A 22,590-nucleotide genomic window follows, 5' to 3' on the forward strand; every position below is an offset into this window, starting at 1 on the left:
ATAGTTGATCAAACCAATTTGTCAGTCAGTAAGAACCAGGAAAACTATACTCATCCTTTTCTTTTGGGTGCTAGTACTAGTGTAAGACAAAGATAGTATGATTCTCTCTGTCTATGATTGAAATAAGACAGTCCTTTGACAAACTATAAATTTTATTCAAGTGTTTTTTTTTAAATAACTACCTGGCACCTTCATTCTTTTATAGGTACTACGAGTTTAACTAAATTCAGTAAAGCTATAAACTTTGTAAAGTGACTCTTATAAAAGCATTGGAAGAACCTCAATATGTCATAAGAATCTATAATCTATAAATACCTAATAAATAGTAGTAGTAGTAAACTCTTTATTGTACAAAAAGACATATATATTAAATAACATACAATTAGGTATAGTACGTAGCATTTAACAAAGTTATCTTTGACTAATCTAAGTAATCTATTTAGCTTTTCCCCAACAGAACTATTATGTCGTTTAGACTTTTTTACTCGAAGAATTAAGGGTATTTCAGTCGACAAATATGTAACGTGTATTTGCCTTCTTTTGATTTGATTTGTTAACAAAAGCTTATCGTCGTACGTGTATTTATAACGCTTTTTATTAGGTTTAAGTCCAATTTTCAAGCAAACCTAATAAACTATGGACATTTGTTGCTAAGTAAACACGTTTATGACTGTAACTGTCCGGCTTAAGACTCTGCCATCGCAATTAATATCATTATTTCAAACGCAAACAGAAATGTAGAATCTTCTAATATGGCCTTTAAAATAGGAAAACTTAAAGTTGAAAATTAGTTGGGAAATAACCTTTTGTAAGGCGGGATGTGTTGTTAGCCAATTAAAGTAAATTAGTTTTATAGTACAAGGGAGCCATTAAAACGCGAGTGAATTGTATTATGATTCGTAATCCAAATGATACATTTTTTAATTAGGAAGAATTATTACGGTAGCTTTTAAATAAAGACATAGCTAAAGGAGAAGTATGTATCAGTTTGTTGATATTTTTAATGACATTTAATAATCGTATCGTAAAACAAATCGTATAGTCCCAGTAGAAAATCAATCAAATTTAAAAAAGACCGGCGAAACAAGTACATTACAGCCTACAGCCTACACGATTGCATGACAATTGACAGGTGATTATGCTAGCGTGTCAAAATAACCTCAACAATAATGCCATAAACAATAATGTTTTTCTTTTTCTCAATTCCAGCCGACGTTCCGTTTCGCGCAAGCCGCGTTTCGTCAACATATTTTTTCGTTAAACAAAGAATCCCGTATAATGGATAATTGTTTGCACAGGCTAGGCCGCTAATTGCCCCTTTAGCTATTGTGTTTCGGGCAAACATTTCTTTGCGTAAACTGGGATATTCTTTTTTTATTGATAAAAGACTAGCGCAGCGCGCCCCGCAACTGAAAATGAACGTTGTAACAAAGCGGATACGAAAAAAGCGGGTATGAATATGAATTGGGGTTAACATTACTTTATGCACAGTTTGTGACACAGTTTATATATTTGCCTATTACCTTTATACAAGACGATTTTTGTTGAAGAGTATTCATGTATTTTGCACAAAAGTTTGTTTAGTGTGATAAGTAACGGCGTTCCACGGGAAAAGGTACCTTATAGCGGTTGGCGCTTACGTCGCGTAGCACCGCATTATAAGTATTGGAGCGTCGTTAAGAACAGCGTTAGCGCCGACCGCCATAAGGTACCTTTACCCGTGGAACGTCACATTACCTATAAATACTCTAAGAAGCACACAACACATATAAATAAATTGAACCTAAGGTTCAATAGTTCCATGAGTTCCATCATATCAATATAATATGGTGGACAGGTATTCAGTAGGTACCTTAATAGGAGGACACATGGTTTTAATAACAACATTCCTAAAGCAGCTCAAAGCTCAATATTACAAGACAATACGGTCTATCAGCATCCAGCTGTGTTCATTATTTCACATTATTGCCTTCGCAACAGTAATAATTCATAGTAAATAATGTTAATACGACCGCTTGGGTGGCTGCGGCTCAACAAACCCTTTACTAAAACCTTTATTACGTCAATAAACAATACATAACAGTAACAACCTTTGATATTCCGCTCACGTATTATTAAACTACATGATCGTGGCATAAACATAATAATCCCTCACAATTTGAATACACGATCTTAAAATAAACATGCATTTGTTTATCAACGGCGCCGCATAATTTTATAATGGCGTCGGAATTTGACTTGCGAGCCCACGCTATCCCGATCGCTTAATTGATTCAACTCACCGCCTCTAGATGGCGTTTATCCGTTCTAACATGATTTTCTATTACGCGAAAACGTTACAATTTAAATCTTAGCGTTTTGAGTTTAGAGTGCAATTCGGAATGCGTTTTGAACTCGTTGATAGCGAGACAAGTTTGTAATAGTATCCGTAATGGCGCTCTAATTGTCTTTAATTAGCAGATAGGCACATATTTATTACGAAGCAGACACGCTACCGTTTAGCGGAGGGTTATTGGTGTTATTATATTAAATGCAGCGACTGGTGTCAAGATCATGAACGATCTCTGATCTAATGGACATGGGTACCGGCAGTTAGTATTTATGTTTGCTGGTTTGTGGCGTGGTGGTTTTATAAATAACATAATATTGACGATATTTATCTTTTTAATTGCAAATGACTTCCTTGATTTAACTGCGAGTGATTTACAATGTTAACATAAATATTGTTGACAACGATCATAACGCTGTGTAGGTAGGTAAGGTACGCAATCGACCGATAATTATAACCTTCGTGCTGTCTTGATTAAATATTTTATAGTAGATAGTAGGTACATAAAATATTCAATTAAAATAATTTCTGAATCCGGTATGGGAAATTCTGTCTCCTCTAGTATTTAACTCGCCTATATCTTAAGGTGCATCCACACCGCAGAACTTTCAATATGCAACACGGTAACATTAGGTAGGTAACAAATTTACCTAGCAACTCAGCTGAAACGTCGGAATTTAAGGTAAAAACAATGAAATTATATAGCGGTAGACCCGTTTGTGTAATTAAATAAATTTATCTAGTTACTCCCAGTTGCACAGTGTTGCTCCACAGTAGCTCCACAAATAGAATAGAATAGAATAGAATAGAATAGATTTATTCGTAAGCACAAACAATCGGAACAGTACATAGTATAAAAGAAAACACAAAATAAGATTAAAGTGCCACGAAATGGCCCCATCTCAGCATGTTGCTGGTGGCTTCCAGCGCTGATCTTCCGATGAGACCATCAAGTGAGAAGAATCACGGAAGGCAACAGACAAGAAGAAAAAAGACAGAAATAACATACAGTAAACAGTTAGTTAAATAAGAAAAAAAAAGTTACACAGCAAGAAGATACAACATAACGACTATTTACAATTAAGATTAATTAATACAAAAACAAGCATCGTGCTCTAAATCGCTGTATCGATCCGGTCCGACCATATCTTGGCTGAGCATTACAGCTGTATATACTATTAGCGCCAACGGTGGCTACACTAACTAAAAAGCAAATGTTAACTGCCATGTGGATATGTGGAATTGTGGATGCACCCTTGTTATACTTGGTAATTACTGAAAACCAAACCTTTTGCTAATGTGCTAAAAGTGGCTAAAACCGTTTAGCGTAAAACTAAGTGTGCTAAACACCTGTGCCAACAAACATGTTCCAACTGAACTAGGTGTTAACCAAAATAAGGAAATGACGTAAGTTACTCGTCAGGCAAATCATTCTATGAGGTAGGAAATAATGTAGGCAACTAGGCAATGTCAATACATGCAACAGCCAATATAAATTTAAGGATGGTAAATAAAGTAGGAACTATTTGGATTCAAAAGGAATAATAACCAATTAAAACTAGGCTCAAATCGCAAGTAGCAACATGCACGATTTTTTTTAACTAAGTATGTCAATCGATTCAACTTCGTTCTTCGTACTAGACGTTGCTAAGCTAATTATTGTATAATCGCTTAAATTGCTTAGAGCACAAAGGAATCCGATTTACGCAGAATGTGAATGCAGTCATCTTACGATTAGAAGCTGTGTAAGAGACAAAGACAGGGTGTCTTTCCGTTAAAAACTTTTAGGATCACAACTATTCATCTCCACATATTATTAACCGTGAAGATACCCAAACAAAATTCCGAAAAGGTAATTCGATGCCTTATCGAACTGGACTAAAACCTTTAATTCCACCACTAATTTACCCTCGTAAAACTCATAATGCCCGTGTCAAAAGCATCTATCAAACGCCATCATAATCCGAGTAATATCCTTGAAAGCAGGTGATAAAAGAAAGTAGGCCGTGCTTAAAAGATTATGAGCCCGAAGTGTGAACCCTGGGTGACACCTGGGGTTTGATTCCAATTGCTTATAAAGTCAAACGCACAGGTGATCCAGTATTAAGCGAGCTTTCCGATAGGTAGGTCTGATTTGAACTAGTTTTCTGTGAGTTCGACTCTCCTGCGTTCGTCAAGCAAAAGGAATATTACGAACTCAACGGTTTTACAAACAAGATCCCTAGTATAACTTGATCTCTAGAATTCATAAAAGCCTTTGACCAAGTCAGTTCCGACTTATACTTACCAGTTGGTTAAACTTTATAAATAGCCGACGCCTATACTTAGCTTTATGTGGGTAGTTAGGCAGTTCCCGGTTTAAGTAGTTAATACGATGTTGGCTTTATGTGTTGGGTTCGTAAATTGATCTTAGAAGTTTTACGGGGTCACAGAAGGAGGTAAGTTAATTGAGTAGTTTGATCTAATTTGGCTTGTGTGTCAGTTCTGTCGTAAAAGGGTGTATTGATTTTGTGAGCCCTTTTTTCCGCCTAAAATGTTCCATAACGAAACAAATATTTATTTTGAATATCTATTGTTTGAATAGTTTGTATGTTCAATCGGTAGGTTACTGTCAGTATCTAAAGTAACGGATCAGGCTACTAGGTCAAACCAAATTGTCAGTAAGTAAGAACAAAAAAGACTATACTCATCCTTTTCTTTTGGGTGCTAGTACTAGTGTAAGACAAAGATACTATGATTCTCTCTGTCTATGTTTGAAATGAGACAGTCCTTTGACAAACTATATCTACTATTCTCCGATAGCTTAACAAAAATATATGTCTCTGTTATGTAGAACGATTATACTGTGACAGATACCTATGTACTTACTTTAGGATGAGAACTGAAGTAGAGATATATGTATCTCTATCTGTGAAAGAATTCCCGAATGGCAGACACTTTTGGAGCGTTGTTTCATTCTCTAATGTTGATGCCTATTGACATATTCTATAGAAAATATAAAGTATGCTTCACTCTATTTGGAATAACTATGTACAGCCTACCAGCCTAGCATAAAGCACATACAGATAAAACAATAAACTCGTATATGTTTTATATCTTTATTTATTAATAAACAAAACGCGGCTCTACGAATTAAGAGCTGTATACAAACCCGCCATTGTTGTTGCATGTCCGTGTATAACTTTATTTTTATTATTAAATCAAGCTCTTAAATATTGATGATTGCGTGCGTGTAATTGCTCGCATAAACTCGTCGGTAAAGAAAGCCGGCACTCATAAAATAATATTTGCTATAAAACGTAACTGTATATATTAAACACTAGCTTTTGCTCAGGTTTCGTCCGAGTAAGAACTCATTAATCGCACTTTTACACTTTCGACCCTTATTTTATCTACTTGGGGGTTTGATATAGCTAGATAATAAATTATATAACAATAAATAATCATTTAATCATTTTTTTACCACGTTTGCCTATGAATAGACACAATCTAGCGCTAATGGGAGCCCTAAACGCTTTACTAGAGCCATATTTGCGGACTAGTAAAGATTTAGATGATACGCACGCGATCATGTATTGCGGAGCCATCGCGGCGTGCCGTGTTGCACGAGTCAAGTTTCCGGACTCTGAACGTGCACCTAGGACCGCCGGGGGTGCCCCCGCATGGCAAATACGGATCGAGCGACGTATCAGCTCTTTTAGGACTCTTATCGCAAAGCTGATCTGCTTCAGGGGGGGCAACAATCGCCCCCGAGTAATGCGCTTTGTAAACCAGGCATTCGCGGGGACGGATATCAGGCCCCGCGACTACATGGCCAACATTACGGAGCGCATCGACTTTCTAAAGCAGAAAGTCTATGCATGGGCAAACCGTATTCGCCGCTACAGAGAGCGTGTGGACCGATTCCAGCAGAACCGTCTTTTCCAGAGTGACCAAAGGAAGATGTACCGAAAGTGGGAGGAAACCAACCCTCGTGCGTCCGACTCGCAGCCACCGGAGGCTACTGTCATGAATGACTTCTGGCGTAGCATCTGGTCAGTGCCTGTCGGACACACCGAGGGGAGTTGGATGAGTGTTGTCGAGCGTGAGTGCGAGTCCATCGAACCTATGGGGGCAGTCACCATCAGCCCCGATGACGTAAGTTGTGCCATTCGCACGGCCCAGAACTGGAAAAGTCCTGGGCCGGATGGATTGCACAACTTCTGGCTAAAATGGTTCCGATGCTCACACTCCTGCTTGGCAGCACAATTTCAACAAGCCCTCGAGCTTGGTTCTCCCCCACCTTCCTTAACAACTGGTGTCACCTTCCTGCTCTATAAGTCCGGTAGTACCACGGAAGCGAAGAACTACAGACCCATCACATGCTTGCCTACACTCTACAAGCTCCTTACATCCATTTTGAGAGCAAAAATCAACGCGCACATTGTCGCAAACAATATTTTGGCCTCTGCTCAAAATGGATGTAGGGTTGGGTCCCGTGGTACTAAAGAGCTCCTCCTCATAGACATGACCATCTGCCAACAAATCCGGCGGAACAGGGGGGCCCTCTCAGCAGCCTGGATTGACTACAAGAAGGCCTATGATTCGGTGCCTCACTCATGGCTGGAGAGGGTCTTAGAGCTGTATAAAGTTGATACAGCTTTAAGAGCCTTTCTAAGCGCGTGTATGAGGCAATGGACCACAGTCCTTCGTCAACCAGGAGGCGGGGATGGGAGCCCTGGCCCGCAGGATTTTATAAGGATTGAGCGAGGAATATTTCAGGGTGATAGTCTGAGTCCTCTGTGGTTCTGCCTAGCTCTGAATCCTCTCAGTACCTTGCTGAAGGATTTAGAACTAGGTTGCCGGCTTCGGAGAGGGGGTGAAGTCATTTCTCACCTTCTGTACATGGATGATCTCAAATTATTTGCACCAAATAGCCAAGACTTGGTGGAGCTACTGAAAACTACCGAAGTCTTCAGTAATGCCATCAACATGGAGTTTGGTGTCGATAAATGTGCGGTTATGCATGTACAGCGGGGGAAAGTTGTAAATTCAACAAATTTACAACTTTCTGAGACAATGTCTTTCAGATCCATCTCTGAATCAGAAACCTATAAATACCTTGGCATGTCACAGTCGTTGGGTATTGAGGAAGAAGGTATTAGACGGTCGGTGAAGGAGCGCTTTTTCAGTCGGCTCACAAAAGTACTCAACAGTCTTTTGTCAGGAGGCAACAAAGTGCGCGCCTTCAACGCCTGGGTAATGCCTCTACTCACATACTCCTTTGGCATACTAAGGTGGACTCAGACCGAGCTGGATGCCCTGGATCGGAGGGTCCGACAGCTGCTCACCACTCACCGTATGTTGCACCCACGCTCGTCTGTTATGAGATTGTACATCCCACGGAAATGTGGAGGTCGCGGCTTTCTAAACGCCAAAAATCTCCACAACCGTGAGTTGTACAATCTCAGGAATTATTTCCTCAACAACGAGTGTGGGATGCATCGTGATGTGGTGGCAGCTGACAAGGGCCTCACGCCGCTCTCCTTGGCGAACGAGAACTGGCGCAAACCTGTAGTACTAAGCACCGAGGACCGCAAGGCGGTATGGAAGGATAAGCAGCTACACGGGCGGTTCTACAAGGCCCTCACGGGACCCGATGTGGACCTGCTCGCGTCGGTGAACTGGTTACGATTCGGGGACCTCTTCGGAGAAACCGAGGGTTTTGCCTGTGCAATTGCGGACGAAGTGATGATGACGAACAACTATCGGAAATATATCCTGAAGGACGGTACGGTCGACATTTGTCGGGCATGCCGCCGTCCCGGAGAGTCACTCAGGCATATTATCTCCGGTTGTTCTCATCTTGCTAACGGCGAGTACTTGCACAGACATAACCTCGTAGCCAGAATTATTCACCAGCAGCTTGCCCTCCTATACGGCCTTGTGGACCGCGAAGTGCCGTACTACAAGTACTCACCTGCGCCAGTTCTCGAAAATGGTCGTGCCACGCTCTATTGGGATCGATCTATCATCACTGACAGGACTATTGTAGCCAATAAGCCTGACATCGTGCTGATAGATCGATCGCAGCGCCGGACCGTGCTCGTCGACGTCACCATCCCCCATGATGAGAATCTCGTGAAGGCCGAGAAGGACAAGTCCAGCAAGTACCTAGACTTAGCCCACGAGATAACCGCTATGTGGGATGTTGACTCGACGATCATTGTTCCTATAGTCGTGTCAGCGAACGGTCTCATAGCGAAGAGTCTCGACCAACACCTAGAGAGACTCTCGCTGGGTGGTTGGATCAAGGGTCAGATGCAGAAGGCAGTAATTTTGGACACGGCGCGTATAGTACGTCGATTCCTCACTCTGCGGCCCTGACCACCGGCAGCTTGGACCCTGCCCCGTTGCCGGCGGCACCCTAGGTTAGGTTTTTTATAATGTGTTTATATATTTTTGTTATGTTTTGTAAGTGTTTTTATATTTTACTTTTATACTCACATTGTAAAACCCTAACCTAAGACCCTAATTGAATAAAGAGTATAATAATCATTTTAATAAGTAATAGTTGTACAACAAGAGATCAAGGTATGATCTTTCTTCGAGTGCTTATTTTGAGTCCCGTGCAAGCGAAAGATTCTATAATAGAGTCACGAGCGTAGCGAGTATATTATTATTTAGGTGTTCCAATTATTACATTTAGGTATCTATTATTACTTAAAAAAACAAAAATTTTGAAACTTAAACATAGACGTCCATTCATTTATTTCCTATTCATAATCCATCTTTGCTTCGTAAACAACCCTGAAAAATAACCTAATCATTTTCCAATTTCTCGGTAGAATCAGTTGTTTACAGTAAAAAGAACCTATTGTTTTCGCATTGTTCCCCGAGAAAAGCACCTAGTTCTCAGCTTTTAAAGCGGCGTAGCGATTTTGGCGGATCATTAGCGTTATCGATTGGGCACACGCAATTAGTTGGGCGATTGGTCGGCCGATCGGTCGGCTCGAACATGATTGATGCGATTTTGGTTCATTAGTGCACGCACCCTGGGCAGGGCCTGTGCATGTTCTTAGTTTAAAAGAGTCATACGTTCATGGCAAACCAGTTTGATTGTGATACTTACACCCGTTGACGAGAAATCCACAGATAACCACATTATTAAGCATTAGTTTTTGCCTGCGACTTCCTCCGTGTAGAATTATGAAGATGGTTGATAAAACTATCCTGCGTCCTTCGGGCCACAAACTATCTCCATACAAAATTTCAGCTAAATCAGCTCAGCGGTTCAAGCGTGAAGTGATAACAGACATTCAGACGGAGTTACATTCGCATTTATAATAAATATTAGTAGAGATCTTAAGGTGACACTTATACTGGTCAATTTAGCGATTGTTTTGTTAAGCACGAGGAACACAGGGATTATCGGGAACGCCCAAGATGGTGTTCCAGAGTAAGATAACGATAACGAGGTACGCTATCAGTGGGATGAAATTTATTAAGCTTAATAGCGTGTAATTTTCATAACGGGGTGGGCTTTGGAAATAACTTACAATATACTCAATAACAGATACAACACATTTTGTTGCATTTCTTAACATGACCGAAATATATTTCTCGTTTTTATACATATAGGTGAACTAAACGTTACTTACTAAACTTAAGAAATATTAAAGGTAATAATAAACTTATGAAATATGTACTCTATATTATATTTATTAAAATATATTGCCTTAGAACTGGTTGGTGAAATGAATGAATTTGAACTCGTACTTAATATGGACCGTCCAATTTTTTTAAACATAGGTGAATGATTGGGCTCTTAATACGACACGACCACTTCTTTAAAACTATCCTGGAGGGGCGGATAGGACGCAAGCGGTGAAGAGGAAAACCCAGACGCAGCTTTTTGGAACAAGTGAAAGAAAGAGTAGGGGTCGTGTCGTATCAAAAAGTCAAAGAGCTGGCGCAAGGCGCAAGGGAAAGCTGGAAGATACTCCACCGACAAGAGAATAACTCTTAAGTTAATGATGATGATGAGGTGATATGGGTATTGTGGACTTTTTAGTTTTACGAACTACGTAGATATTTACAGAGTGCTAACCAACCATCTTAATACAGCAATACAACAACAATTGTTCCTTTGTTTAGGGTTTGGTTTAGTGAGTATTGAAACCTACGCTACGCCCGTAGAAAAATATACCTATTAGGTACGATAAATTGTGGCCCTAGTGAATAAAGGTACAAGTCTCAGGCAGCGCAGTTGTAAAAGGGCGTAAGTTCCACGTAACACTTATGCTCTTTTACACCTAAGCTGCGCGTGACTTGTACCCTTTTTCACTAGGGCCACAGGATTATCTGCGCTAATTAAAACGAAAAATGGTTTGAATTCCGAACTAAATTATGTTGAACTAAAATAGTTCCATAGCTAATTTGCGCTTGCAACATCAACATTAAGTAATCGTCCCGTTACGCGTGTCCTGGTCACACAGAATTAAAAAGTAATTTAATTAACGTTGTTTTATTTTGGAACGCGACCGACGTCAACACTGGCTTGGAGTGCGTGACATAAATATTTGAAGACTTTATTATATTTCTATCAGGGAATTTAAGGATATTTGAAGAGTTCTCTAGAATATTTATTACGTGCTGGGAATATTCTGCACGAATATTATATGTATCACCAATTTTTTTTACAAACCTAAGAGCAACCATCAAATAGGTACCTAACCACTTTTCAGGCATCCTAAGAAAAAAAGGCTACTACCTAACTCTATATAAAAATGATGTAAAGGTGACATTATAATTTCTGTATTGTATTAAAGAGCATTGTCGATTATAGTTACAGCAATGACTGTGGTTTAGGATTAAAGATTTCAATTAGTAGTAGAAAGTCTACTATGATAATTTTTGCGTGATGGGATTCTGGCAATACCTACAATACCTATATCCAGTTACCTGTAGAGCCCTTGTTAACTAATTTAATATTTCCTCACTTTATTTATAATGCAATTATACCTACATGTCGCACTTATGTATATCGATGTATTCAGCCACCAATAACGGTGTCTCCGCAATACTAAAGCCTGACCAGGAATATATGATCACGCGCCGTGTTGCGGAATTTCACTGGAACTATTTTTTTCATACTATACTGAACTGTCACACTATACATGAGAATAACAGCACCCTCTTGACAATAATCATATATTACTGGTCAGGCTTTACACCACCTAAAACCACTGCTACACCTACTTCATAAATGTATCTTTTGTTACAGTGGGCGGAATGTCCCGCGGCGGCGCCGCCGCCGGCAAGACGGCCACGGCGAAGCGCGTCCCGCCGCCCGCCGTGCCCGGCGACGCGTTCAGCCCGCAGCACCGACATTCAGGATCCTCGTTCGGCTCGCAGGGCTACGCGTCGTGCGAGGAGCAGCCCTACCCGCAGCCGCCTGACACGCCGTCCCACACACGAGGTGAGACTGGAATGGTTCTTAGCCTCAGTGGACAGCGAATCCTCAGAACCCCGAAAATCGACTAGATGTTCTTTACTCCGTTTACAAAACTCTGTAATTATAAACATTACAAACAGGTTACTCCCATAAAACGAAATAATGTCTAGAATAATAAAAACTTTCCCACAAAGCAAAACCTGAAATGAGACCGAAATTTCTAAAGCTTTTCGGGGTCCTAATTTGAAATTTTGCACTCGAGGGACGTTTTCGCCGAAACTGTCAGCCCCGCGGGCTTCCAATCATTCTGAGTCTAGCCCTTAATTGTGGCGGGAGCCCTAAAATACAGACGAGTAATGGTCATTCTTTTACGTTTTGTGATGGATGTGTTTTTTGGCTGTCTCTTGTGGTTGTAATTTTATGTTTTCTCAGTAGAGCACGTCAAATAACAGGTCTGGAAAAAATGTAAAAGGATTTACGGAATGCCGAAAGCCATTGCACGGTAACATTGTATTTTGAAGAAGAATTTAATACGACCATTCTCGTATCTACTCTGAAGATTCATTTCGTTTCGCCACAGATTAATAAATAGTTACTACGTAACAGATACTTCATTCCCAAACAAAAGCAAAAATACCTACGCTATAATAGCCTACAAAACCTTAATAATAATACCTGCTGCTCAGGACAAGAAGAAATGTACCATAAGTACGCGCACAAAGAGTCGAGACTGTGTTGCCCGCCGTTCGAGTCACGTGCCAACGCGTCTTCGTAAGAATGCGCTAGGGTTGTAGCTACCCTACCTATGATGATTATTGTAATAAAACGAATGTTGCGAATCAAATATGTTTTAGTTTTAATGTAATGATTTATAATTTTTTCACTTCTCGGAATTCTCTGTTATTAAAATTTTATAGTTGAAAATATGTATCCTAAATCGCGTAAATAATTTTAATAAATATCCAGGAGCAAAGCAACAGACCATCAACGGTTTTTTAAAGTTGTAATACGGTGCTACCAGGCCGATTAATTATTACGTCGTCAAAATTATTCAAAAATACTTTTTCTAACCCTTCAATATAATTATTAAACGTTTCAGGTGGGACCTTTAAAAAGAAGAATTTTTATTATAGGCCTTTTCCTTTGTTTTTTTGACTTTTTCACCCATCTACTGCACAATAATTACGTGGTTTCGGCATTTCGAAATTTTCGAAGCATAAGCGCGGGAAACGCGCGGTGCAATGTGGTGCGAGCGCTGAGGCGGGCGTTCGGCGGCCCTCTGTCGGTTGCATGGTCTAATAAAACATGGTCTTCTATTCCCAGAGTGACACGGGCCTACGTCACGATAACATTGCCACTTTATTGCAACATAACATGTTACATGGGTACATTATACCTATGGTAAATAAGTTAAAATATTTCTTTATAATTTTATAATTTTCATTTATATGTTTTTTATCTTAAATTTTACAATAACACGTCATTTTTAATTATTCTTTAGCAATATCTTCCGATTCACGAAAGAAATTTCAGACGTTCGGGTAATTCTGTTTACATTACTGGCAACACAGGATAGCGCTGTCACATTTGACAATTCGGATCTAGATAACTTCATGCCCTGACCGTCATCCTTGTCGAACGCGTGTTAATTGTTATTTCCTTCTCGCTCAGTGTCAGCAGTCGCAGTGTTTTCCAAACTTTTCACGTCGTAAGCTTGGTAATTAATGTGTAACTGTGAATTAGTTTTTCAAACGTTTGTCTTGTATAAATAAATAAAGTTTAATTTAATACATTAGATTTGTTTTATTTTACTATGTTTCTACATGAATAACTTAAAATTAATGCCGTTAAAATAATTTTCACCGTTGGTTAAAATTCTCCCACATTTTAAAGTTTGAGAACCTGTAAACAGCATGATGACGTAGGCCCGTGTCAGTTAGGTCATACGCGAATCTCGGAATAGAGTACCAGGCGGAGTATATTATTATACCATGGTCGGTTGTATCGTCGACGATACGCCGAGCGGTAGGCATATAGCGCGTGGCCTTGAGCGTGTGACGGAGGCCTGGTTTCGCTTAGTTTTTCCACAGATCACACAATAATCTAAAGATTATGACTATAAGAGTTAGACCAAGAAATGTCTGCAGCGATTTTGATAGCCCACGCAGTGTAAGTGTTATATTTATACGTCATAATTTCATAGAAGTTTGACGTTTAAAATAACACTTGCACTGCGTGAGCTATCAAAATCTCTGCAGATTTTTCTTGGTCTAACTCTAGTATGACTCTTTATCAATTGCTTAGACGCCGTTGATCAGAAAGTATATATGAAAGCAGTCAGTACGCTTTTCAATTGCATAAACTCATCGGAACTATTAAATATTCACCAATTAATTCCCCATTTTCTAATTCCAGATGACCACTCCGACTACGGTAGCACCGTATCCGGTGTCTCCGGCGTCTCGGGCGCCAGTGGGAGCCTGGGCAAGAGCCCCGCAGGCGGGGGCACGTTCACGTTCCCACCGCCGTCGCAGCCCCTCACGCATAAGGCGGCGGTGTACTACCACCATCAGCTCGCGCTCAGTGATGATCAGGGGATCGACATGACGCAGGTAAAAAGCTACTGACGATATGTATAAGGGTTTCGTATGCCTAGCATCTTCGTTCTGTACTGTGTTTGGGACACCAGTGGATAATTCTCAATATTTCGGCTCTGTCGTAAGCGCCATGTTTACAGCCTAAATGACGAGTGACGAGCGAACAAAGCTAGTTGTATACCAACCCTCCTTTTGATTCACTTTTTTCTGGATCTTCAGCATTCTCACTTGGAACTTAAGGGGCCCACTGATTACCAGTTCGCCGGACGATATCTGCCTGTCAGTGAAACGCAAAATTTGACAGGCTGATATCGTCCGGCGAACTGGTAATCTGTGGGCCCCTTAAATCAAGTTTACAACACAATAATCACAGAATTAACCGGCGAGTTTGTCTGGACGCGAGTGGTCCGTTTAAATTTATTGAATTTGCCAGGACTTGTCGATTTGTAGACTGTCAGATCAGTAGATCACAGGGCGCAATAATAACGTTTGCTTGTCATGTCAGCTTGAATTCACCCATATTTTATCACCATGACATATTTTTTAACAAAATTGTATCCCATTCCAGAGCCCCGGCCGCGACAGCCCAGGTTCTTCCTCAGGCTCGGCCGGCTCCGGATCCAGGCACTCTTCAGCATCACTGGACAGCGGACGCGCGTCAGGTCGCATGCCACACCACCACCACGCGGCTTGCCATTGTGGAGACACTGCTGACAGAGTTAGGGCTATGATTGCTCAGGGGCTACCTGTAAGTATTGTCATAGCCAACAGCCTAATATCTGGCTTTGGGTCCAGGCATTTTTCAGCGTCATATGGTATCGGAAACAGTCACACGGGTCACACCAGAGTTCAATAATGTATAATAAGAACTTTTAGGAAAGTTACATTAAACTGGGATTCCATTATTATAGATTCATATACCTACCTTAGAGCATTTAGTAACTGGAGATGTCATCGCTGTCATTTTGTTTATGAAACAGTCTGCCGATTTTTGCGGAGGAGGGGACGTCAAATGTATAGCTATTTCTACATGATTTGTACGTAACGTACAAATAGCCATGTCACGTCATACAAATGTTTGCACAATTGTCCAAGTTTTTCGGCAGAGGGGTAAGCTCTTAAAGGCGACTCCAGTTATTAAATGCTCTAAGGTAGGTAAGTACCTACTAAATCTGAAGCTTCGATGTATAGTCTGCGGAAATAAAGCTGGTCACTCGACAGCCACAGCATCCATAAAAGCCAAGTTTTGCAAGAAATTATCTAAAATTCAGTGTGCCCTAGAGGATCAAAAACCTTAGTAACACACGTAAGTAAATGAAGCCAGAGGTCTCGCTAGAAACTAATATCAACCAATCCCCTTTCAGGACCCTGACATTATCCACGCATGGCTAGCAGACCTCCAGATGGAAGAATACGCGCGTCTCTTCATCGAAGCCGGCTACGACCTGCCCACGGTCACACGGATGACCCCTGAGGACCTCACGGCGGTGGGAATCAAGAAGCCTAATCATAGGAAGCGGTTAAAGGCAGAGCTCGCTAATCTGAATGTGCCGGACAACCTTCCTGATTATATACCGGTAAGTGGGAAATGAACTCATTTATTGTAGAATAAGTGTTATAAAATGAATATAAAACTAAAATTAACTACCATTAAGATAACTAAAGCTAAAAAATTAAAAATACCTATCAAAATATACTCAGTACATATAAACTCAATAGAACGAATTCAAAAAAAGTTCCTTAATCGTCTTAAATATAAATTCAATTCCTTCGTCTATGATAATTTAGAAAGTCTTCAGATGCGTAGAGAAAAGAGGGATATCACGTTCTTGTATAAGATTCTGAATAATATTGTTGACTCCCAATATTTTGTAAACAAATTGTCACTTAGATGTCCAACCTTTCGTACCAGGTCCACTTATTTGTTTTCCATTCCGTTTAGTCGTAAAAGATATGCAAACAATAAGTATTTAGTAAGAGCATGTAGTACTTATAATAAGAAATATTTACATATAAAGGATACTGTAGGAGTTTCATTAATACGACAATAGTTGTTTACAAAGCGTTTATTGGCACAATGAATAGAATTATCAACTAGACCGTACACGTAATAATCAACAATAAGGCACTGACCTGAATGCAGTACACTGATGTAACAGTAATTAACAATTTACACAATTTACACAAACTTCGTAGCACCTAAGTACCTCCAGTGACTGCACGACCACTCTCACTGACTGTCGATCGACGAATGCCACGCGCCCCTCTTGCAACGGTCGCTCAGCCACTCGTGGTGTGACCGGTCACGTGCTAATCACGTGATCGGTCATTACAAATATTTTAATATTATATTATTTAGCTTATTCATCGATTAAAATATGCTGTTTTTACAAATATTTATATATTAATTATACGGTATCCTAACAGCTCGGCCATCCTGCTAGAGCAAGTCCCTTTGCTCATCTACAATTGACATTCTGTTAGTAATGCCCCCTTACCGCATACGAAGCCATATATGGCCGATATGATATTTAACTCTATTGACAGCTATTAAAGTTCAAATTTCAACAAATATTTTTTATTATATGCAGTAAGGGGTTAAAAGTATCTTAATTATCTTAATCAGTAACCTCCAAAAGGAACATAAAACATACTTGTATTCTTATTAGTAGATAATAAATTCGGTTTTAATTTAATTAATTGGTACTCCTACAGTTTTAACTAATCATAATCTTTGGTAATAGCCCTGGCTACTATTCAGATCCTAACTATCGTTTGGGCTCTCGTTCTCATCGCTGCCTGATTCAGAACTACTACCATGGTTGTTATTAAAACACAACCATGATTTTAGCTTATCTACCGCTACTATGTTTTCGTAACGTCTGCTGCCTTTTTTGCGCGTCAGAGGTGTATCCTCCACTACATAGCGATCGTTGGGAAGGCATTTAGTGATCCTATATGGCCCCTGATATTTAGCTACTAATTTTTTTGATTTTCCGTCACTTTGAGCATCTCTTCTAACACTAACTAGGTCCCCAACATTATACGTTATACCCGTTATACGTTTCGAGTCAAAACTACGTTTATCTTTTGCTTGTTGTGTTTCAATACGCTTTCCTGCCTCGCGCCTAATCTCATCTAAATCTTCAGGGGAAATAACGTCTAATGTTTCGTCGATAACTTCACTCAGAACATTCTCGGTATTAGTTCTAATGCGAAAACCAAATACAAGTTCGGAAGGACTTTTCCCCGTAGTTTTATGTACTGTAGTATTTAGACCTACCTGTACATCTGGCACAAATTCGTCCCAACATCTGTCGTCCTTGCCGTGGCATTTCGTAGAGAGAGCATCTAAAATAGACCTATTAAACCTTTCTACTTGGCCGTTTGCCCGTGGGGTGGCGACGGCATTTAATATATGTTTGATACCGGCTGATTTCGTAAAGGTCTTGAAAGCGGCACTTGTAAACGACGTTCCTTGGTCCGTAATCAACCTAACAGGCGTCCCAAAGTGACTTATATGGTCCCGGAAAACCTTTAACGTCGTCGAGGTCTTCGTATTTCGAACGGGCTTTATGTTTATAAATTTTGTGAAACTATCGATTATAACTAGGAGGTAAGTATTGCCTTTCTTGCTGCAAACAAAGGGGCCCAAGTGATCGGCATGGATAGTATGGAACGGTATTTCAATTTTTTTGATAGGGTGTAGTTCTCCATGCTGTTTCCCCGAGGTTCCCTTGTGATGAGCACATTCAACGCAAGACTTTACATATTTTTTAATAAATCGCCTCATTTTCGGAAACCAAAACGACTGCTTAATTCGTGTGAGGGTTTTCTCGAAACCGAAATGACCGATATCGTCGTGGTTCATTTTTACCACTTGCCACCTAACTCTTTTTGGCACTACCCATCGCATGCTATCCTCGGTTTCGCCTAACAAACGGTAAACTTTATCATTCTTGAGCTTGTAGTTTTTAATGATGTCCGCGACCTTTTCAGATTCGGGATCACTTAATATTGCCTTTATGCGAGCAAAGTCATCATCGTTAGACTGTACAGTTGATATCCAGTCATCAGACCGGTTCGTCAGTACCTCTAAAACGTGGTCCTCAGTATTCGCGTTGTCTACGGGGTTCCTACTTAACGCATCCGCGTGTGCCATCCCGGTCCCTGGACGATATTCGATTTCGCAATCGTACTCTTGGATCTGAACCCACCAGCGCGCGATACGTGGGATCAAATCTCGCTTTGTAAGAGTACTTCTAAGAGCATTACAGTCTGTCAGTATTTTAAACGGTACTCCCAGCAAATAGACGCGAAATCTGTTCAATGAGGCTATTACCGCGAGGGTCTCTAATTCAAACGAATGCAAACGTTGCTCATCTGGGGTGGTTTTCCGGCTAAAATACGAGACTGGTTTAAAGAGGCCTTCGTCGCTTTTCTGGAGTAAAATTCCAGCAACACCATATTTGCACGCATCTGTATGCAATTGAGTCTCGCGTTTCGGGTCGTAAAGGGTCAGAATAGGTCTAGATATTAGTTTTTCTTTTAGTGAGTTAAAGGCAACATCTTGGTCCCTAGCCCACTTCCATTCGCTGTCTTTCTTCAAAAGGTCCGTTAGTGGTCTACATATTACGGCAAAATCTCGCACGAATCTTCTGAAGAAACTTGCCAAGCCGACGAATTGCCGTAATTCGTGGTGGTTTTTCGGAGTAGGAAATTTGGCTACTGCGTCAATTTTTCGGGTGCCTGGCTTAATACCCTCACTACTTACTTCGAATCCCAAGAAATCTATCTTTTCGAAAAAGAAATTGCATTTAGCTAACTTTAGAGTCAACCCACCTTTTCTTAATAATGCCAATACCTCTTCAAGTCTAGTGATGCCTTCTTGGAATGTGCGTGCTGGGATCAAGATGTCGTCCATATATACGAGTGCAAATTTTATTTTAGCTTCGGAAAGGATCTTATTTATGGTTCTTTGAAACACCGACGGAGCATTTACTAAGCCAAATGGCATCCGCGTGTATTCATACAACCCATCCGGAGTTACGAATGCAGTCTTATCTTGAGACGTCGGAGAGATAGGGATTTGGTAGTATCCCGACGCTAGGTCAAGAGAAATGAAAAGTAAAAAAGGAGAAGTGGACTCTCTAACTATTCCTGCATCCATCATTTCTCCTACCATATCCCGAACAAGACTTATTTCCGCTAGGGACAAACGATATGGCCTATATACAACCGGTTCAGAATTTTCTAACTCTATAACCATTTCCCCCGCTGTAGTCAGGCCAAGGTCGCTTAAGCCCGACGAAAAACAGTCGTTGTATTTGCTAAGAAGGTTCTGCAACTGTAGCTTTTGTTCATTCGTAATATTAGGTCCACACTGTATACTATCGTCGAGGTGTGACTCATCAAACGAAACCGAAAGAACCTCTTTTGCACATGCAGTAGTAATGGCTCGCGTTAGTAATGCGTCTTTATGAAAATGTACGTTTTGATCGCTCATGTTAAGTACTATTATTTGTCCTAGACCTCCTTTAAAAGTGTATTCGCCGGGAAAGAGATAATATTCCTTGTTGACGACTCCTCTAAGCGACCCATTCGTATATAAACTGCCATAATATTTATTACCAGTACTAACCGGTATGGCTTTAATTTCGCAAGGAGCTATAGTTAAGTCCTCTCGGATTTTCAAGAACACCTTACTAGTTAAGTCTTTCTCGAAAAACAACTCGTGAGGAGTCTTCGTTATCGTGATTCCTGGCAGCTCAGTATATGAATGACCTAATAAAATGGGATACCTTATGACATGATCTTCTACTATGTATACCTCAACGTGCTCTCTTATGCCCTGGATGGTTATGTAAACCATAGCTTTGCCTATTGGTCTTACATGACCACCTAAGCCAACCATCGCAGGCATGTTGTCGGTTTCAAAAGATAACTTCAATTTATCCGATTCGCTTTTCTTAATAAGTGTACACTCGCTGCCGAGATCGGTAAAACACATAAGTTTCTCATCATTTACTAGTACTTCAAATACATACTTGGCATTAGTTTTGCCGGACAAGTTCACCGTGGCAACCTGTTTCTCCTCTTTGGGAGCCGGACCCTTCTGATTTGTACTATTCGTATCATTACGATTAAATCGACAGAATTCCGGGAGGTGACCCAGTTTGCCACAGGTAGAACACTTAACTATCGTCTTTTTGCATAAGTAACTTCTGTGTCCTTCCTCGTTACAATTGTAACATGTGATTTTAGCCGCGGGTTGCGATCTTGTAGCAGTGGAGTTTCCTAGCTGTTTTCTATCTTGCCTTTGCTTTTCCGATCTCCCTCCTAATTCTTTGGCTATCCCCACTTTAACCGTTTTTAAGTATTTGAGTACCTCTGCAGGTTCACGAAAACGGGCAGCTTGGGCACCTACGCGTACGGCTCGATCTTCTATCCCATTTAATAGACAATCAACAGCTTTACGACCTCTAATTTCACATCTGTTTAACAAGTTGATTTTACTATAATAATAGTGCTCAAGAGATTCTCCATACCGAGCCTTCTTAGCCAGCATGGTCGTTAAAAGCTCGGCATAATCCTCACGACATGGGAATGACTCTATAAGTTTCCTTTTCCACTCCGGCCATGAGTACAGAACTGTGCTGAGACCCTGGTACCAAGATTTGGCAAGGCCTGTAAGTTTGGGAAGTGCAAAGTGTATAGTTTCTTTCTCAGTCCACCCGTAAATCTCAGCACACTCCTCTACCTTAGTGAGCCACGTAAGTATGGTTTGGTCTTTAGCTATTGGATCGAATTCCGGTAGAACATTGTTTAACGACAGCTTAGATGTAGACTGACCTTTCATTTCTTTTATAATATCTAGAAACTTACTTATGAGGTTATCACTGGAGTTAGGAAGTGCATTTGCTACAGTGTCAAGCCTATATCCACGACTACGTTTAGAAAAGTCTCTGACGTATTCGACGCTTGGAGAGCGAGAGTACGACTTTCTGCGCTTAGTTACATGATAGTCTTCATCAGAACTACTGCTATAACCATGGTGTCTCTTTCTCTCCATGCGTCGGTAACGTTTGGGACTCACGTGATGTCGTAAGTGCTGGTCCTTATAGTGATCAGGTGACGAGCTCCGTGATCTCCGCATTCTCCGCCTCGTTGGGACGTCCACAAGGCGCGATCTACTCCGGTTGCGAGGTACGTGTCTCGAAGGCCCCGCTCCGCGATAATCTCTAGCAGATTCGCTCCGCGAGCGTCGTCGTCGAGGAGCTCTTGCATTATGGTCATCCAAGTTTAAAATCCGCGAACGTGGAGCTCTCTCACGTCGTAACTCATTATTTTCTTCATTAGAATCATACAACAAGTGTTTGCGGCTTTGCCTCACTTTCAGGCTCCCTTCCGCTCTCCCACTTTGTATGATAGGTGAGTTTGGTGTCGGGCATTTCCGAATCTCACATTCGTCATCGCCCTTCTCAGTATCAATGCGGTCCGTGTCGCGTTCTTCTGTGCGACCGGCATCAGCGTCTTCATCATCGTATGTACTCATCACTGAAACTTATGTATGAGTTAATTATTGATGTAAGTGAGTGCATCATTCTTTCAGATAAACGATAATATAAAAGTTAAGTTTCAATAGTTTTGTGGAATCAGAGCGTAACTTCAGATAAAGCAGAAAATTGCCTCTGTCTTATATATTACCAAATTAGGTTCTCGAGAACATTTATATGCTACACATTTAATTCCAAGTTTTATTTTATTTTACTATATATTATTTTATTTTAACTTTTAATTACATTTAATTAATTTCGATTAAACTTTATTAATTTTAATTACACTTTATTAATTTTAATTACACTTTATTAATTGTAATTACACTTTATTAATTGTAATTACACTTTATTAATTGTAATTACACTTTATTAATTGTAATTACACTTTATTAATTGTAATTACACTTTATTAATTGTAATTACACTTTATTAATTCTAATTACACTTTATTAATTCTAATTAAACTTTATTAATTCTAATCAAACTTTATTAATTCTAATTAAACTTTATTAATTCTAATCAAACTTTATTAATTCTAATTAAACTTTATTAATTCTAATCAAACTTTATTAATTCTAATTAAACTTTATTAATTCTAATCAAACTTTATTAATTCTAATTAAACTTTATTAATTCTAATTAAACTTTATTAATTCTAATTAAACTTTA

The 22,590-nt window shown here is 40.0% G+C and overlaps 1 protein-coding gene across 6 annotated transcripts in view; it reads left to right on the forward strand.

Moving 5' to 3' along the window:
- Nucleotides 1–22,590, forward strand: part of LOC134791654 (caskin-2) — a 448,440-nt gene that overhangs the window by 419,128 nt on the left and 6,722 nt on the right. For all 6 annotated transcript variants that reach the window (XM_063762734.1, XM_063762730.1, XM_063762729.1 and 3 more), the window contains 4 exons: nucleotides 11,595–11,789; nucleotides 14,181–14,377; nucleotides 14,931–15,110; nucleotides 15,727–15,939. In XM_063762734.1, coding sequence (XP_063618804.1) covers nucleotides 11,603–11,789; nucleotides 14,181–14,377; nucleotides 14,931–15,110; nucleotides 15,727–15,939 — 777 coding nt within the window. In that variant the 5' untranslated portion in view covers nucleotides 11,595–11,602. The remainder of the gene's footprint in view (nucleotides 1–11,594; nucleotides 11,790–14,180; nucleotides 14,378–14,930; nucleotides 15,111–15,726; nucleotides 15,940–22,590) is intronic.

This window comes from Cydia splendana, chromosome 6, assembly GCF_910591565.1.
Source record: "Cydia splendana chromosome 6, ilCydSple1.2, whole genome shotgun sequence".
Classification (NCBI taxonomy): Eukaryota; Metazoa; Arthropoda; class Insecta; order Lepidoptera; family Tortricidae; genus Cydia; species Cydia splendana.